This window comes from Sceloporus undulatus, chromosome 8 (genome assembly GCF_019175285.1).
Source record: "Sceloporus undulatus isolate JIND9_A2432 ecotype Alabama chromosome 8, SceUnd_v1.1, whole genome shotgun sequence".
In the NCBI taxonomy this organism is placed as follows: Eukaryota; Metazoa; Chordata; class Lepidosauria; order Squamata; family Phrynosomatidae; genus Sceloporus; species Sceloporus undulatus.
Genome location: NC_056529.1, coordinates 24,762,892 through 24,780,605, shown reverse-complemented (window position 1 = coordinate 24,780,605; position 17,714 = coordinate 24,762,892). Strand labels below are relative to the sequence as shown.

The following is a 17,714-nucleotide window of genomic DNA, read 5'->3' as shown; positions in this document are numbered from 1 at the left end:
TCTTGAATGAGGTTGGGCTCCAGCCATCAACGGAGAAACCCAGCACAGGCCCAGCATGGGCAGCAGCGGCCATCTCTCTCTGCTTTGGCCTCTTTCTTCTCCGCTTGGACAGGCTTCCCCAATTAACCGAGGGAAAGCGACGGGGGGTTTTTTGGCAAGGCAACAAGGCTGCGTCCACTGCCTTTTGAAAGAGCTCCATCTTTGAGTTTGCTCTTTGGCCGCCGTGAAGCACTGTGGCTTTTCTCAGATTTATCCATTTTAATTTCTTGCTTTGCTCAGGACCCAAGGTGCTGAAAACAGTCCAATTATATTAAAAACATCAATAATTGAATGAAGTTTTTTAATAGAGAGAGACAGCATGGTTTGAGCATTGGACTACAACTCTGGAGATCAGGGTTCGAGTCTCTCTTTGGCCTTTGAGTGAGTCAGGTTTTAGGTCCAACTTCCCCAAGCCTGAGTCATTCCCTCCACTTTGATAATTCCATTCAATTAAATAAGTTTGCGACTTAGGAAGGAGTGCGAGGGAGACGCTGGCTCAAGGCAAGAAAACCAAACTTTCTAGCTGCTCCTTTGCTTGTCTCTATCTAGTGTCCTATCTTCTCCCTGTTGTTGTGTTCCTTCAAATTGCTTCTGACTTAATGGCATCCTTAAGGCAAAGCTACCCATGGCTAGCTTTTCTAGGTAAGAGTTGTTCAGAGTAGGTTTGCCATGGCCTTCCTCTGGGGCTGAGAGAGTGTGACTTATTGCCCAAAGTTCACTCAGTGGGTTTCCATGGCTAAGATGGGATTTGAACCCTGGTCTACCAGAGTCCTAAGGTTCGTCTACACTGTAAAAATAATGCAGTTTGGTGCCATGTTAACTGCCATGGGTCTCTGTCCTACAGAAAATGGCTATTGCTACTACAGTACTACCGTCATCAGAGCCATCAATGTACAATAGCTTTAAATGTTTTGTTTTATATATATATATATATATATATGGAAATGTGTGTGTGTATATATAGGAATAGTCACACACATACACACATATGTATATAATGTATATAGGAATAGTCTTTATTATTTGGAATAATTTTAAATGTAATAAATGTTATATATTACAATATATGATGTGTATATATTATGTGTGTGTGTATAAAATTGGAAATATGTATGTGTGTGTATATATGTATATATGTGTGTGTGTGTGTGTGTGTGTGTGTATATATATATATATATATATATATAGGAATAGTCATATATTGAGCCATGGCAGCTAAAGTGGTGTCAAAGCGGATTATTTCTGTAGTGCAGATGCAACCCCCCTGGAGATGGCTGCAGGATGACAGTTCTCTCTCCCAGCTTCAGGCAGAGATACAGAAGGGCTAGGAAGCATCCAGAGCGATGGGGACAGAAGGACGATTGTCACCCAGCCTTTCCCAGCTGCAAGGGAACAAAAATAGCTCTGTGTGTGTGTGTGTGTGCTTTACTTTTGCACGTGCAAAAAAAGGCTGTGGGTGCTGTGCTTTTGGGGACAGAGGCTTCGCTTTGCAAGAACTGGGTCTCTGGGTCGAACCTATATGTCCCAGCACCACCGGCTCAGAAGGGCAAATTGTCATTTTGCCTCTACAGTATTTGTTTTTTTCCGAGGGAAGGAAATTGGCCTAGATAACCATTGATCCATGGCAGATGCCCAGACTAGGCTCTCCTAATGTCTGCAATGCTCTAATGAGAAAAGAGCAACAGGAGAGTGGTAATTATTGGGGCATCTAAATGAGGGCATGCACCCTCAAATAAGAAGTCTGGACCCCAATAAAATTGTTTCCCAAATTTGGAGCATTCCAGGGAGTCAGGAAATAATCTGGAAGATTCTGCCTCGGAGTGTGGTGACGTCTCCTCCTTTGGAGGCTTTTAAACAGAGGTTTGATGGCTAGCAGCCATCTGTTGGGGAGGTGCTTTGAGTGTGACTTCCTGCATGGCAGATGGCCCTCTTGATGGCCCCTTCCCACTCTAGGAGTCTCTGTATTCCTGCATGGTGGAAAGGGGTTGTTGAACTAGGTGGCCCTTGGGAGTCCCTTCCAGTTCTTGAAGTGTCTGTATTCCTGCATGGCAGAAGGATGTTGAGTTGGAAGGGACCCCCAAGGGCCACTCAGTCCAACGTCCTTCTGCCATGCAGGAATGCAGAGAATTCTATGTGTTCCTGTATGGCAGAAGAGGGTGTTGAACTAGGTGGCCCTTGGGAGTCCCTGCCAGCCCTAGGACCCAGAACATACCCGAAAGAGTAAATACCTGGGCATGCCATCAACATGGCACCCATCTCCCTTCGCAGGCTGTTTCAACACAGCCCCAAGTTGCACATTGCCCTGACTCAGGGCTGCGTGTTTACCCGACTCAGTCCAACTTTCATATCAGATGCCTGTTTATTCTGATCCTCCCCAAACGAACGAGTTTTCAGTTTTCGATTGTTCTGCTTGTTGAGTCAGTTGCTGCTGGCTCCTCTGATTCACCGGCTGTGTGCCTCTCTCTTGATTCAGCGGTCGGAGGGACACCAACGCCCCAGGGCCAAAGTCACCAAAGGAGTGGAAAGTAAAATAGACAGAAAGGCCTGGCTGGGATGTGTCATTGGGTCCGTTATCTGGCAGGCAGGCGTGTCGGAGAGGTTTCAAGGTAGTTCATAGGAAAGGCATCCGAGGGTCTTAGTCGACTTACAAGGAAAACATGAGTCAACAGTGTCATGCGACAGCCAAAAAGGCCAATGCAATCCTGGGCTGCCTCAACTGGATTATGGAGCCCAGACTGAGGGAAACAGTCATGCCATTTTCTTCTACTGTGTCAAAGATTGCCTCTGGACATTACATTTCGAGAGAATCCTAGAAGACTTGGAGGAGACCACAAGGGCCATCCAGTCCAACCCCCCCGCCATGCAGGAACTCTCAACATTACAGATATACCCGGTAGCACACAAAAACAACAACAATTAAGCTGTGACCCAGTTCTCTGTGTGGGCGAGTGCATGTAGAAAGTGCACAACACACAACATTAAAGCTATACCCGGTAGCTGAGGGTATCTATGGAATTGCAACTTCCTTTCCTTTCTAATAGGCGTACCCTGTTGCAATAATTTCTTGCTTACATGCACATGTTTTAATCCCTTCCACTGAGTCAAGAAACTTGCTTTCTTGGAAAAACCAACTTTAGAAATGCTGGACACAGTAATTCGGTGAAGCTCTGAATAAGACTGCAGACTCATACTTTTGGACTGAAACTCCCAAGCGTTGGGGATGATGGAGGTTGCAACCCAACACATCTGCAGACTGCCAAAGGAGAGGAGAGGCTGGTTTGGTGCCACAGCCTTGCATTCCTGCCAGGGCCTGTCCCATTATGCGTCCTTTCGCTGCCTTTAAAGGCAGCCTTTCCCTCCCTTTTTGGGAGCTTAGTCCAGGCTGAAGCCTAAACAAGTTGTTGCTGAACTGGTTGCTCCATCAATCCAGATGCGTGAATCATCTCTCTTCCCAGATGCCGCCTCCTCAGAGATGGACGCGAGTGGCTGGCGATTTCTTTTCCTTGCTTGGTTCATTGCAAACAGTTCTTCCTTTAGACTGGACTTGGAAAGACATAGCTGCCGACTGTCCAGGTTTGGCAATGGCAAATCCCCATTAACCCTCCGCCGTCCCATTTATTTTTAAATTAAAATTTTATTAATACAGTCTAAAACAAAACATGACAACAAACAGAACACCAAAACAACAATAAATACAGGCAATAACCCTATTTAGCTAAAATTGGGATGTCTAGAGACTAAATCTTGCTGGATGTATTTGATAAATGGGTGCCAAATCTTATCAAATGTCAACCCAGAGTGTAAGCCTCTCGCTCTGTCGCCCTCCCATTTTTTCCTACTATGCTCATCCCTCCATATTTGCGGATTTGGTTATTCATGGATTTGATTGATATCATCTCTCTGGGAAAATCTAGGTCCTCCAGGGCAACTCTATGGTCAACTTGAATGTTGCACTGAAAGACCTAGAGATTCCTAGAGAGGACACTCTACTAGGCCTTTGTAGATCCTCCAGCGCAACTCTATGGTCAGTATCTGTCGGACATTGACCATAGAGTTGCCCTGGAGGACCTAGAGATTCCTAGAGAGGTGTCCTCTCAAGTAAAAACATGGTGTTTTTGTTATTGCTGTTTTTCCATGTTCACGGGGGTCTTGTGCCCCTAACCCTAGCAGATATGGAGGAACAAGTGTATTTTGGAAATGTCCCCGTTTCTCTCTCTCTCTTCTTCCCGCTTTCCCCCTTTCTTCCTCAGCTTACTCCGATTGCTGCAAACTGGATCCAAAATGTGTTTTTGTCTTGACTCAAATCTGGTCACACACACACACACACACACCCCTGCACAATAAAGTGTCACATCCGCCTGCAAAACATCCAAGGGCTGACGTGACTTGGAAGCGCCGCCTTCTCTCTGGATTCCCAAAACTAGTCTTTTATCTGATAGAGCTTCCCCAGCCCAGCAATGATGAATGACACGCCAGACATGAAGAACCAGATCCTGCCAAATACAGTAAAGCGGAGGCTTTAGAGGCCACATCCTGAAACCGGCCTCCCACAGGAGCCATGGAATGGGTTGCAAACCAATTTGTCAGCTGCGGGAGGAAGGAATATCAACCATCTAAGGTATGCAGACGACACAATACTACTGTCGGAAAACCTCCCAGGTCTGGAAGTACTACTGCTAGTAAGGAAGAAAGTCCAAAGGCAGGACTACTCCTGAACATTCAGGCCACATTCTGATCCTCCCCAACTAACGAGTTTCCAGTTAAATGAGTCTGGTGCCTTATTGCAAACAGCAAGGAATACTGGGAATTGCAATCCCATAAGCGCAGTTCCCATTTTTATTAATATTCTATTTTGTTTCTATGTGACCAACTATTCCGCTACACTGGTTTGACGCTGTTTTGTGACGCCTTTGCAATTCCAAGGTTACAAAACCATTTTAGTCCAACAAAAGGGTTATCCTCAATCTCTGAATGGAGCAGGGAAGAAGCCAGAGAGGCTGCGGAGGCAAAGGTTGTTGAGTCAGGTTGCTGCCTCCAGGGCAAAGGCTTGCTCCTGAACTTGTTTGTGAGGCCGGCCTTTTTGCAAGAGCGTCTTCCGTCTTCTCCTGGATGCTTCCGCTCTGAGGATGAAAGCAACACAACCTGTTCTTTTCCAGGTGGTTGTGGTTGTTGTTGTTCCATTTAGTTTTTTATTAATTGTTAAAGATAAATTGCATTCAGTGTCATTGGAGAGATCAACTGTATTCAATACAATTGCATATATATATATATATATATATATATACACACACACACACACACACACACACACATACATACACACACATACATGCATGATGACATTGTATGAATATGTGTGTGTGTGTGTATATATATATATATTACATTGTATATATTAATATACATATGCACAATGACATTGTATATATTAATATATATATATACACACAAACACATGACATTGTATATCTATATATATTACATTGTATGCAGGTACATGCACAATGACATTGTATATATTAATACACACACACACACACTGACATTGTATATATATTACACTGTATATATTAATATATATGCAATGGCATTGAATACAAGTTATCCCTTTAAGAACTCTAAAGGAGAAAGGAACTACATTTCCCGGCAGGCCTTGGGATCTTCGCGCAGGCGCAGTGCGTCCCCTGGCTGCCTTCCATTCTCTCTGTGGCTCCAGCGGCAGCTGCGGCTCATTGTCTGCCTGCCTCTGTCTCCCCGCGCTCCCTGATTGGCCGCTGCGCCTGCCACTCCGACCCGCACTAGTCCCGCCTTTTTTCCCGGGTCTCTGGCTCTCGGCTGCCTGGCGCGCGCCTCCCGCTGCTTGCAATTTGCAAGCGTTTTGCATTCTTTTATATATATATATACATTTTTAATACATATACTTTTTGTTGCAAGCTTTGGATGCGGAGGGCACCGCCGGCTGCGCCGCATGGAGGCAGCGCCCTCCGGACTCCTTGGTCTTTGCCTCCTCCTTTGCCTCCTCTGCCTCCATTGCCTCCTCCAGGCAAGATGATGAAGTTTCGGTTCCGCCGCCAGGGCCACGACCCCCAGAGGGAGAAGATCAAGCAGGACCTCTTTGCTTTCAACAAGGTAAAGCCCCTTGCAAAATGGGGTAACCCCCTCCGACCCATTTTGGGGGGCCAGGCTTGCAAAAACACCCCTCCTTTGCAAGCTTTGCATCCAAATCCTGGCCTTGCAATGGGTCTTGGGGGGGGATGCTTTATTTAAAGGGGAGGGCTCCTTTCCTTGCCTCTCTTCCCTCTCCTTTGCAAAAAGACAAGAAAGTGTGGGTCAGGCCTCTTTAAATCTGGTTTCTTTTCTCCCATTGATTTAAATGACAGAATAAGCAACCCATCAAATACTAAACAAAAGACAGATTTGCGACTAAAAACGTAACAGACGTTTGAACCAAAAGCACATCCAACTCAATTGGCGAAAACTATCCCAAAACTGCAACAAGCATAACATTGGAAGCAAATGTATACACATCTTAATTGGCAAAAACTATGCTAAAACCATAAGTGTCACATTGCAAACAAATGTACAGACAGGAAAGTGGGTCAGGCCTCTTTGAAACCTGGTTTCTGTTCTCTCATTAACTTAAATCACAGAATAGCTAAACCCAACAAAAAGACAGATTTGTAACTGAAAACATAACCAACATTGGAACCAAATAGACATGCAACTTGATTGGCAAAAACCTAAAACCATAGCAAGCAGAGCGTTTGAAATTGACATACAACTTAAGTGGCAAAAGCTATCCTAAAACCATAGCAAACATAACATTGGAAACAAATTTGCATGCAAGTTAATGGACAAAAACTGCCCGGAAACCATAAAAATCATCACATTTGGGTCAAATTTGCATGCAACTTAAAAAAGGAGGGTTTTGCTTTGGATTCATCCCCCGAAAACTCATTTTATATAGTCTTCAGGGAGCAGGGAATAAAGGAATCATAAGGTTTGGGTCCATCTCTTTCCTTTATTTCTGGCCTTTTCTTCCTTTCTTGCCAATGGTCTCTATGGGAAATGTCAGAGAAAGGGCTGCATCTTTCATTTCCATCCCTTCATTTTGGAGGAGGAGAAGGAAAGGATCAGAGCCACAGCCTTTGGAGGAGAGAAGAAAGCTTATTTTGGGGGGGATTAAAAACCCAAGCCATATCCTTTTTAGAGGAGGAAAAAGCAGTGGCAAAATGGCAACAGACTCTTCTTTTTAAAAGAGGGGCGTCTTGATTCTTTCCATCATTCAATGCTTCAATCCCCCCCAGTTTTGAAAGGCATCCTTCCTCTCCAAGCGCAAAGAAAGAGCCATAAGGCTTAAGCCAACACTGACATTATTCAGGTGTAATTTTAATGTTTAACATTTTAATATGGGGCCTCTAATTTCTCTCCATCCCCAGCAAAAGAGATTGTGCACATACCTTGCATAGAGAGAGAAAGCCCATCCACACTGCAGAAATAATCCGGTTCAACACCACTTTTGACACCGCTTTTGACACTCAATGCTGCAGGGTCAAAAAGTGGCGTCAAACCGAATTATTTCTGCCCTCTGGATGGAGCTTTACAAATAAATCCTCTTTTTGCACCCTCCTCTTCTTTGCAGTTCCTTCGTCCAACACTAAAGGAAGCAAATAGGATGGTCAAAGGAGGGAAACTGCACTCTGTACATGACCAGAGGTAGTATTGTGAGTACTTTGCACCCTTTGGGTTCTGGTACCGAAAACTACGATGTGCCCCTTGTTTGTATAAAGTCCCACACATGACCAGACACAGTATTACGAACGCTTCACACCTTTGGCGCTCCAGTACCAAAAGTGATGCCTGCCTCTCCTTTGAGGTCTGGTCCCGAAGCGCCAACCTTGCAAGGTAGGACTTCGCAAAGAGAGGGGACTTATTGGCCAGGAAAGGAAAAGCGAGTTAGAGAGGCTGTCTGCACTGCAGAAATGAAGCAGCTTGACTCCATTTAAACTACAGTGGCTGAATGCTAATGGGGTTTGTGGTTTTGTGAGACCTTTAGCCTTCTCTGTCAACAAACTCCAGTTCCCAAAATTGCACCACTTAAAGCGGTGTCAAACTGGATTATTTCAGCAGCAGTGGATGCAGCCAGAGAGAGGCAAAAGAGAGCCCAGCGCTGTCTTGGAGCAACCTTCTTGGCGCGTTCTTGGTGTTGCACCAAATACACCCAAAAAAGGGCCGGAGTGGCACCTCTTCCGAGGGTGTGTTTTTGTGCACAAGGGTGTGCGTTGTGTGTGTGTTTTTATTTCCACATCTGCTCTTCCCACGCTCATCCCCAGCGAAGAGCAAGGAGGGCTGGCTCATGTCTTTTCTCTTCTTGGATGGAGAAGAGTTGGAGGAAGTCATGCCTTTTCCTTTTAAAAGGTCTCTTTTCCTGCTGGTTTGGGAATGGGATCATCTCAAAACCTTAATATGTTATTATGATTATTGTTTTATTTTCTAATATCCCACCTTTCTCCCAATATAGGGACTCGAGATGGCAATATATATAATATACATGCACAGACACACATATATGTGTGTGTATATATATATATATATATATATATATATATATATATATATATATTGGCAAGAGAGTGGGGCTTGGCTGAGGTTTTTGGCTGCTCCCCTTCCTCCCAGTCTCTTGAAAATTGGGGCTGAGAAAGGATTAAAAACCTACCTTTCTTCCTCCCTCTCCTTTTATAAAGACCCAGATTTAAAAGAATGCTCCCCTCCTTTCTCAAATCCCTCTTTTGAATCCCTTTGTTAGCAGTTCTTTCTGTTGGCAGTAAAAGCTCCAGATTGGATCTTTCTCGCTCTGTGTCTCTTTTTCCATTTGGAGCAAGCATGCCTCCCCCCCCAAAATACACTTTTTAATGCTCCCCTTCCTTGACCCAAAGCAATAAAACTCTTGCAATGGTCTTTCTTTGCAGCCTGGAAAGCCCAACTTTTAAAGCATCCAGAGAACTTCATTTTGTGTCTCTGCATTTTCAGTGCATTCCAGTATCATTGGTCTATAACAAAGGAACAGATTATTTTTCTTCCCATATTTATGGGATCTTTTCAGTCTTCAGCTTTTTCTGATGCGTCCCGTGTGTTGGAAGTTTTATGTTTGGGACTTTGTGCCTCTGAGCATGTACAGAGCGCAATTTCTCCCCTTTCATCCTGTTTGCTTCCTTAGTGTAGGGTTAAGGGACCGATTTCAGGGATTAAAAATGTTGGGAAGTTGATATTTGGGACTTTGTACAAACTGGGACACGTCATTGTTATTATATGAATAAGGTCCCATCCTTGTTTTGGGTACCAGAGCTCAAAGGGTGTGAAGTATTCATACTATTGCCTCTGACCACGTACAGAGTGCAGTTTCTCTTTCTCCTGTTTGCTTCCTTATTGTAGGATTAAGGGACCGATTTCTTTGGAAGATCATGTTTGGGACTTTGCACAGACTGGGACGCATCCCCATTTTCAGTTTGTTGTTGTCGTCGTCGTGCGCCTTTGAGTTGTTTGGGTCGAATGTAAAACTTTAAAACATGAAGCAGCTGCCTGGGAAGTTGCAAGGTTTCCTCTTTTCCACTGCCTCCTCTCTTCCTCCATTGATTTACAACCCTCTCCCCTTCCTTCCCTCCTTCTTCTTCTTTGCTTTTGTCTGCTTTTGTATTCCTCTGCTGTGCTGGCGTTCCCAGATTAACTGTTTCGCTGCTCAATTCCTCCAACTTGGGCCATTCCCATCTCCATTGGTACCCTGATATTGTCATAGAGCATCCTTGCCTCTGGGTATTTTGGACTGTGACCCCCATCATCCTCAAACAGTGGGCTCCGTTCCCTTGCGTGCCTTTGCCTCTTCCCACATTTGCTGGTCCTCCTCTTTCTTTTGATTGTTGGCAGGCGTTTCCATCCCCATCCTAGGAAAAGCTTCACCTGGAGAATTTCAGCCTGGGTTCAAAGCCACAAGCCTGGAGCTGCTTGGAGCCTAGGAGAGGCTTCACCTGCAGTATTTTAATGGCCAAAAAACTGAAGATAAAAGGAGGACAATGTGCAATTTTGCTGTTGGATATACACTGCCAGCTGCTGATGCAATGCTTTTTTTGAAAGGGGATGGGGGGAAAGTCTGTTTAATTTGGAAAGGGTGGCTGTGTGATCCCACCGGGGTGCATTCCTCTCTGGCGTAAACATTGGCCTGGGGAATGGTGCAAGGAACGCGGCCAAACCCTGGACCACGTTGCCTTCCTCTTACCTTGGATGGCTTTTCTGTGCATGCTCTGATCTAAGAAAAACACCTTTAAATGTGGCCGAGAGAGTGTGCCTGTGTTGCGTGCCTTCGAGTCGTTCTCGACTTATGGAGACCCAAACCCACAGCAACGCACGATGGCGACTTTAAAAACGCCTTGCCATGCTCATCAGCATGGCATAATGGTTCAAGATCAGGATTCAATTCCTGGCCATGAAACCCACTAGTGAGCTTGGGCAGGTCTCACTCTCTCAGCCTTTCTCAGGCCATGGCAAACCCCCACCGGACAGGTCTTGCCAAGAAAACCCCTTGATAGGTTTGAATTAGTGTCTCAGTAAGTCAGAAATGACTTGAAGGCATGCAACAACAATAACAACATTGTCAGCAATGGAGACAGTGTGGTGCAGTGGTTCGAGCTTAAGACCTGGACTCTGGAGATCAGGGTTCGATTCCTGACCATGAAATCCACTGTGTGGGCAAGTCACACTCTCAGCCTCTCTCTGGCCATGGCAAAGCCCTTCTGGACAAATCTTGCCAAGAAAACCCCATGATAGGTTCACCTTCGGGTTGCCATAAGTCAGAAATGACTTGAAGACATGCAACACACACACACACACACACACACACACACACACACACACACACCTCATTGGTTGGCTTTGGGCAAGTCACACTCTCTCAGCTTCTCAGGCCACAGAGAGAGGGTTGCAGAAGAGAGGGTTGCGCTCTTGCAGGTCCATATTGTGCATGTCAGTGCAATGAAGTGAAAGAGGATGTTTGCATTTTGCTGCACAAAACTGGGCTGGTCCACCTTTTTCTAGGGTTAAGCAGTGCCTTACCTGCCGCAGGTGAGTCAGGAGGCAGCTGTGGGCAGGTGCTGTTGGCCCCATTCCTCATGATGTGGGTCATCATTTTCCCAACGGTCTTGTTTTGTTGGATGTTCAAAACTTGTCTGGAAAGGAGGCATTCCTACGAAAGAGTGAACATGGCAATACGTATCCGAAATAATCCAGTTTTGAGACTGCTTGGACTGCAGTGGTTCAATGCTAAGGAATTTAGGGAACTGTAGTTTTGCGAGACGTTTAGCCTTCTCTCTCTAGTGCCACAATAGATTACAATTCCCAGGGTTCCCTAGCACTGAGCCAGTTGCAAACTGGATTGTTTCTGCAGCATGTTTTGGACCATGGATTCTGCAACCCAGGTCTCTTTAAAATGATCTTGAGAGGCCATTGCTTTTGAACCCAGTGATCATCGGTCACGTCTTAGTGGTGGGAATGACCTTTCCGAATTTTGCCTCCGTGGATCCGAATTTCTGTATTAGCAGAGGAACAATAATGGGGTGGCCTGTATTCATGGCACCCAAGGGTGCTGTCCTCTTTTTCGGTGTGGTCTGTTGCGGGTTGGAAGGAATTGCCCCAGGACAGGAATCTGGAAACTCTGCGCTTGCTAGCCTCTTTTTGTTTGGAAAAAATAACATTCTTCCTCGTCTCCCTGCCTTCCATTCTTCGCTCACTTGGCTGAAAAGATTGGTTTGTCTCTCCCATCCTGGGAGGAAAGAAAAATGCAAGGCTGGGGAAAGGGAGGAGTGCCTTCTTTTGCACCCAACTCTCTGCCAAATCTTTATTAATCCATTCCTCCTCTTCTGGCTTTGCTAAGGCAAGGCTTCCCTGGAGTTTAATAGGAGCCAGAGCAGAAAGCAACAAAAGCATCCCCACCTGCGTTGCGTGGGTTGAACTGGCTCCAGATAGAGCCCTTGGCCGGCCGGAGAAGACCACCAAGCAGCAAGGTCCCGTGAAGGAACCTGAGCCTAGGGCTATAGAGTTGGAAGGGACCCCAAGGGGCATCCAATCCAGCCATGCACAAATGCACAGTTTAAAACATTCCCAGTGGAGCGCTTGGTCAACCATAGAAGGCCACCAAGCAGCAGTCCTGTGCAAGCATTGAAAGGAACCTGAGCATTGGAAGGGACCCCAAGGGTCATCCAATCCAGCCCCCAGCCATGCAGGAATGCCCAGATTAAAATATTCCCTCCAGCTTTCTGTTTGTGCATCTGTTTGGTTTCAAGCTGCTTTATGGCGGCCCCATGAACTTCATAGGGTTTCCTTAAGGAATGCTCAGAGGTGGCTTTGCTAAATTCCTTCCCCCGAAATACAGGTTGAGTCTCTCTTATCCAAAATGCTTGGGAACAGAAGTGTTTTGGTTTTTCTGGGAGTTTTCAATACCTATGTTTGCAGATACATGCCTAATGATACCTTGGAGATGGAACCCAAGTCTAAACATGACATTAATTTGTTTCCCATACCCCATATATATATATATATATATATATATATATATATATATATATATATATGCGCCAAGAAAACCCCATAATAGGTTGGCCTTACGGTTGCCATAAGTCTGAAACAACTTGAAGGCACACAACAACAACAATTTTTGTGTGTGATGTAGGGACCTCTCCTTATCCTTTCCCTGTTGTTTCTGCTCCTGGCGCACATCACAACGTTGTCACCTGAGTTATATCTGGGTTATTTTGTTTTCTTGCAGACCGTTGAGCATGGCTTTCCCAACCAGCCCAGCTCCTTGGCCTTCGATCCCAAGCTTCGGATTATGGCCATCGGGACCAAATCGGGAGCGGTGAAAATGTATCCTTAGTTAATGTTTTTGGGCACAGTTTTATATCTATAAAACCCTGGCAGAAGAGGAAGGTAAGAGCCATTTTTTGCATTGGAAATGTTGGCGTTGCTGCATTGGCGATGGGCATCTATCGTGGGACGCACTGATGTTGCCTTCATCAGAATCTTTGTCTTTGGAGAACTCCCATGCGCAGAAATGTTGCTCAATGCAAGTTTTTTTGATGTTAACCTTTTTAAATCCTGTGTCTAATGCAATTTTAATTTTGTGACTGGTACATGCCTTGTTGTACTTGATAGACTGAAATTATCTGTTTATTTTTTACTGCATTCTTCTTGTTTTCAGAGGCAATTATACCTGTTGCTTTGCTTTGTTGTAGTTTGCTTCTGTTCTTCCTTTTTGCTCCTCTTTTGGTACCCAAATGATGGGTTTTTCCTCCTCCACCTTCTCCCAGAATGGGAATAGTGCCAAATTTTAAGTCTTGGGTTTGGCAGCTAAATTATCCCTGGCATTATGCAGATTGCGTTCCACCCAAATAACTATTTTTGTCTGGTGTGTGTGTGTGTGTGCCACAGGAAAAGATGACAAGAGTTGGCACAACAGGTGGCACTCCTCTCCTGCCATCTTAAATTGCAGGTGCGGGTTTCAAATTACAGGGTCGGGCGCAGGGCAGCCACCTGCGTTTGGGTTGCCACCTGTTTTTGTCCCTCTCTGGTCCCAGTGGCAAGAGGCAAGGAGGATGCTGAATGCCAGCAATTGATTTCATAGCAATGGGAGGCATGGAGTGATGCTCTTTTTCTTACCTCTTTGTCCTCCAGAGAGGTGACCAACACTCATAGGGCACACCCCCCCCCCAATTTCCCTTTTCTTTAGCGGGAGGGAAAGAAGTGCTGTTGCCACCAAGGACACATTTGGGACAAATGAAATCATGGGACAGTTGCCATATCATACAGGCAGGATTAGCGCACTGGAGCCATTATGTGCAGCCCCTTGTTGAGTAGCAGACTAGTGCCATTATGCAAAACCCCGCTGAGTAACACAAGTGTTGGTTAGTGCACTGGTGCCATTATGCGGTGCGTCTGGTTGGTTAGCACACTGGTGCCATTATCTAGTGATGCCATTATGCAGTGCGTCTTGTTGGCTAGTGCACTGGTGCCATTATGTGGTGTGTCTTGTTGGTTAGCACACTGGTGCCATTATCTGGTGCGTGTTGTTGGTTAGCGCACTGACGCCATTATATGATGCGTCTTGTTGGTTAGCATACTGGTACCACTATGTGGGGCACCTTGTTGGTTAGCATATTGGTACCATTATGCGGTGTGTCTTGTTGGTTAGTGCACTGGCGCCATTATGTGACACAATTTATTGGATAGTGCACTGGTGCCATTATGCGTTTGTCTTGTTGAGTAGCACACTGGCACCATCATGGGAAGCCCCTTATTGTGTAGTGCAGTGATGCCATTGTGAGGAGCCTCTTCTTGAGTAGCGCATTGGTGCCATTGTGGGAAGCCTTAATAATGTATACATTATTGATGCTGCAGTTCGGTTCTTATGGGGGTTCCATTTTAACAAAGCGTTTGCGCCATCATAGGCTTTTTGAAGCAGAAGCTGAGAAGTGGAATTAGAAGTATATCCTCATAATAGAGGGAAAGTATTTCTAATAGTGAAATAAAAATCCGAAATGCTTGGGGCCAGAAGTGCTTTGGATTTGGGATTGTCTTCTGATTTTGGAACATTTGCATCTCCTCCATAGTGAGATACCTTGAAGTCGGGACCAAAGTCTAAACATGGATTGCATTCATGTTTCCTATACACCTTATACACACAATTTTATGCAATAGTTTTTAACACATGTTGTGTATGTTCAGGTGTCCATGGAGAAGGGTTTGGTTTTCTGGAATATCTTGAATGAAGGGGACCCAACCAATAATGCAATAAATAGAAAGCTTGCCATCGCCATCTTATCCAGAGAACCCTCTTCTTGACTCAGGGCTGGAAACTGAGCCGCTGTGGACACTTTGGTGTTGTGTGTGTGTGTGTGTGTGGTTGTGTGTATTTGAAGTGGCAAATGCAGGATGGGGATTTTTCCTCGGCGCATAGCAACCGGAACCTTCTCTTTGCAATAAATAGATGATGATGATGATGATGATGATGATGATGATGTGGGGGTCTTTCACCCCCCCCCCTTTGCCGTCTTCTTCTGGGAAGGAGCCTGAATAGAGGCATTTTGCAAAGCTGGAGGAATTTTGGCCGCTGAGAACACGGACGCTTTTCAAAAGGTTGGCATTACTTTTGCAGGGATGTGCAGTCTCCATGGAGTTGGCGGCGCGGGGATACAATGCAAGTGGAGCCATCCTGGCCTCTCACTCTTTTCCAGTCCTGCTACCCTCCAGAGAGGATTGACTGCACCTCCCATCATCCCCAATGCAGCATAGCTAGATGATGATGGGAGGTGTAGTCGACCCCTCTCCGTCCCCAACTGGAGAAGGTCCAGGTTGGTCTTTATGAGTAAGGAATCATCTGACCCTTCGGATGTTGTTGAACTCCAACTCCCAGCATCCCTGGGGAAGATGATGGGAACTGCACTCCAAGAGCATCCGGAACACTGTCTGCTGCATAGCTCTGAAACAACTTGGATATGTATATTCTTAGTTAACCTTTTAAGCAAACTCCAATGCAATGGAGGGAAGAGGCATCCCATCACTCTGCCACATTCACTGCTGAGCATGCCTTTGAAGTATCCTGGGGATGCTGGGAGTTGCAGTTAAGAAAACCATCTCTACAAAGCCATGGAGCTGTCTGGGCATCCTGGGAACTGCAATCCAAAAAGTATTCTCTATCAAAGAACAAAAAACCCTGTGTGTTGGGGATTCTGGATATTTTAATGCAAAAGACGTCTCTGCCAAGCAGTGTTTATCAGTGTTTGGGCTGGGAGGTGGTTGAATTCCTTCTCCAAGGTCCCACGGGTGTTTGGTCTTTCCCTACAGATGTTTGCATAACAACGGAAAGGGAATTTAATAATTGCATTTAATCAATTAATCTCTGCCTCCAGTTGGAACAATTAATTGCTAGGAATTTGGACCATTTTTGGGAAGCACGCCTCCAGTTTGTTTTGCATTTGAGTGTGATTTTTGCATGTGTGTCCTCTGGCAAAAGAGGCATGCTCAGCTGTAGGCGAAGGGAATGCATCTTCTCACCACGGCATGGAAATAACCAGATTTAAAAGACTTGCTAAATATATATACAAGTTGAGCCTCCCTTGTCTGCAGTTCCAAAATCCAAAATATTCCAAAAAGCATAGCTTTTCTCATGGGTGGTTGAGACACTAACCATGGTTCAATGTACAGAGACTTTGCTTCACGCACAAAATTAGGTAAAATATTATGTATAACATTAGCTTCATGCAATGCGCAGAAGCGGCATATGAATCATAAATGAATTTTGTGCTTAGACTTGGGTCCCATCTTCCAAAATATCCCATGATGTAGGTATACGCAAATACAGGTTTTCCAAAATCCAAAAAGGTATGAACACCTTCTCTGAAGTTACTCCGCACTGGAGAAATAACCCAAAATTTGAACCATAGCAATTAAAGTGGTGTCAAAGTGGATTATTTCTGTGGTGCAGATGCCGCCTTAGACGTCTTATTCATCATTTCAAAAGGGAACATTCCATAATCCATTATATTTTAGCATCTCCAGGCCTTCACATCTCTCTTTACGCACAACGCACATGCAAACCATCCACAGATGTTTGCGCTTCTAACCTTGGGAAATGAACCAGCAAAGCCATGAAAGGGAACTGGTGTCCATGAGGAGCGCAGGAAAGCCATTTGATCCTAATTGCGTGATGGAATAAAAAATGCCTTCTCTGAAATGTTTGCCCTCTGCTTTCAAGGTTGTCTTTTGGTTTTATTTTTTAAAAAAGAGGGTAATTTTCTTGCCAGCAAAACGCTCGCCTCTGAATCGAAGGCTTGTTTTGGGTCCGTTGCTGGTGGTGGCAACCGCTGCGTGTAGATATGTGTTTGTGTAGTTGTGTCTGGGAGCCTTTCCTTCCAGCTTCACGAAGCCAAAGGTCTCTGGATGAGAAGGGATTCAGGGTTAAAAAATTTCCCTTTGCACAACCCTCCAATTGATGCAGATGTCCGTTGCAAACCGGCTTGCGGTGTAATACCCCAGAGGATAGGGTCAGAATTCAAAATGACCATCGGAGAGTAGAGATATCTGGGTCAGAACGGACAAAAATGAATTTCAACAGGGAGAAAATGTAGGAGACTACGCCTGTCTCTTTGGATGCAGATCCTGAAATGGCTAAACTCCAGCAGAAAGGGAGAGGAACAAAACACAACTATTTTTATCGACTTGCTGTCATGTACAGTTAGAGAGTCCTCCGTTTCTTGCACACGCCGTGTGGCTCTTCTCTCTTTGTCGTCTTTTCATTTTCTGGTGCATTCAACGTTTTGGTACCTCGGTGGTCAGCGCAGGTCTGCAGTCCTACAGTAGCACAGAGCCAGGCCAAGGCTTGGAGTGGTGGGTGGCAGAGGACATCTTCAATGACCTTTCAGGGCACCTTTCAATGTACCCTCACTTTCAGGGCACCTTTCATGTCACCTAATTTTCAGAGCACCTTCAGTGCATCTTCAGTGCCACCTCACTTTCAGGACACCTTCAATGCCACCTAACTTTCAGGGCACCTTTAATGTCACCTCACTTTTCAGGCACCTTCAATACCATCTTCATTGCCACCTCACTTTCAGGGCCCCTTCAGTGCCATCTCA

At 45.3% G+C, this 17,714-nt stretch overlaps 1 protein-coding gene across 2 annotated transcripts in view; it reads left to right on the top strand.

Annotated features, from left to right (window-relative positions):
* Window positions 1–5,831: 5,831 nt before the first annotated feature.
* The window catches only part of LLGL1 (LLGL scribble cell polarity complex component 1), a 33,988-nt gene continuing 22,105 nt past the window's right edge, over window positions 5,832–17,714 (top strand). For both annotated transcript variants that reach the window (XM_042437322.1, XM_042437321.1), the window contains exons 1-2: window positions 5,832–6,168; window positions 12,851–12,948. In XM_042437322.1, the coding sequence (XP_042293256.1) occupies window positions 5,980–6,168; window positions 12,851–12,948 (287 nt within the window). In that variant the 5' untranslated portion in view covers window positions 5,832–5,979. The remainder of the gene's footprint in view (window positions 6,169–12,850; window positions 12,949–17,714) is intronic.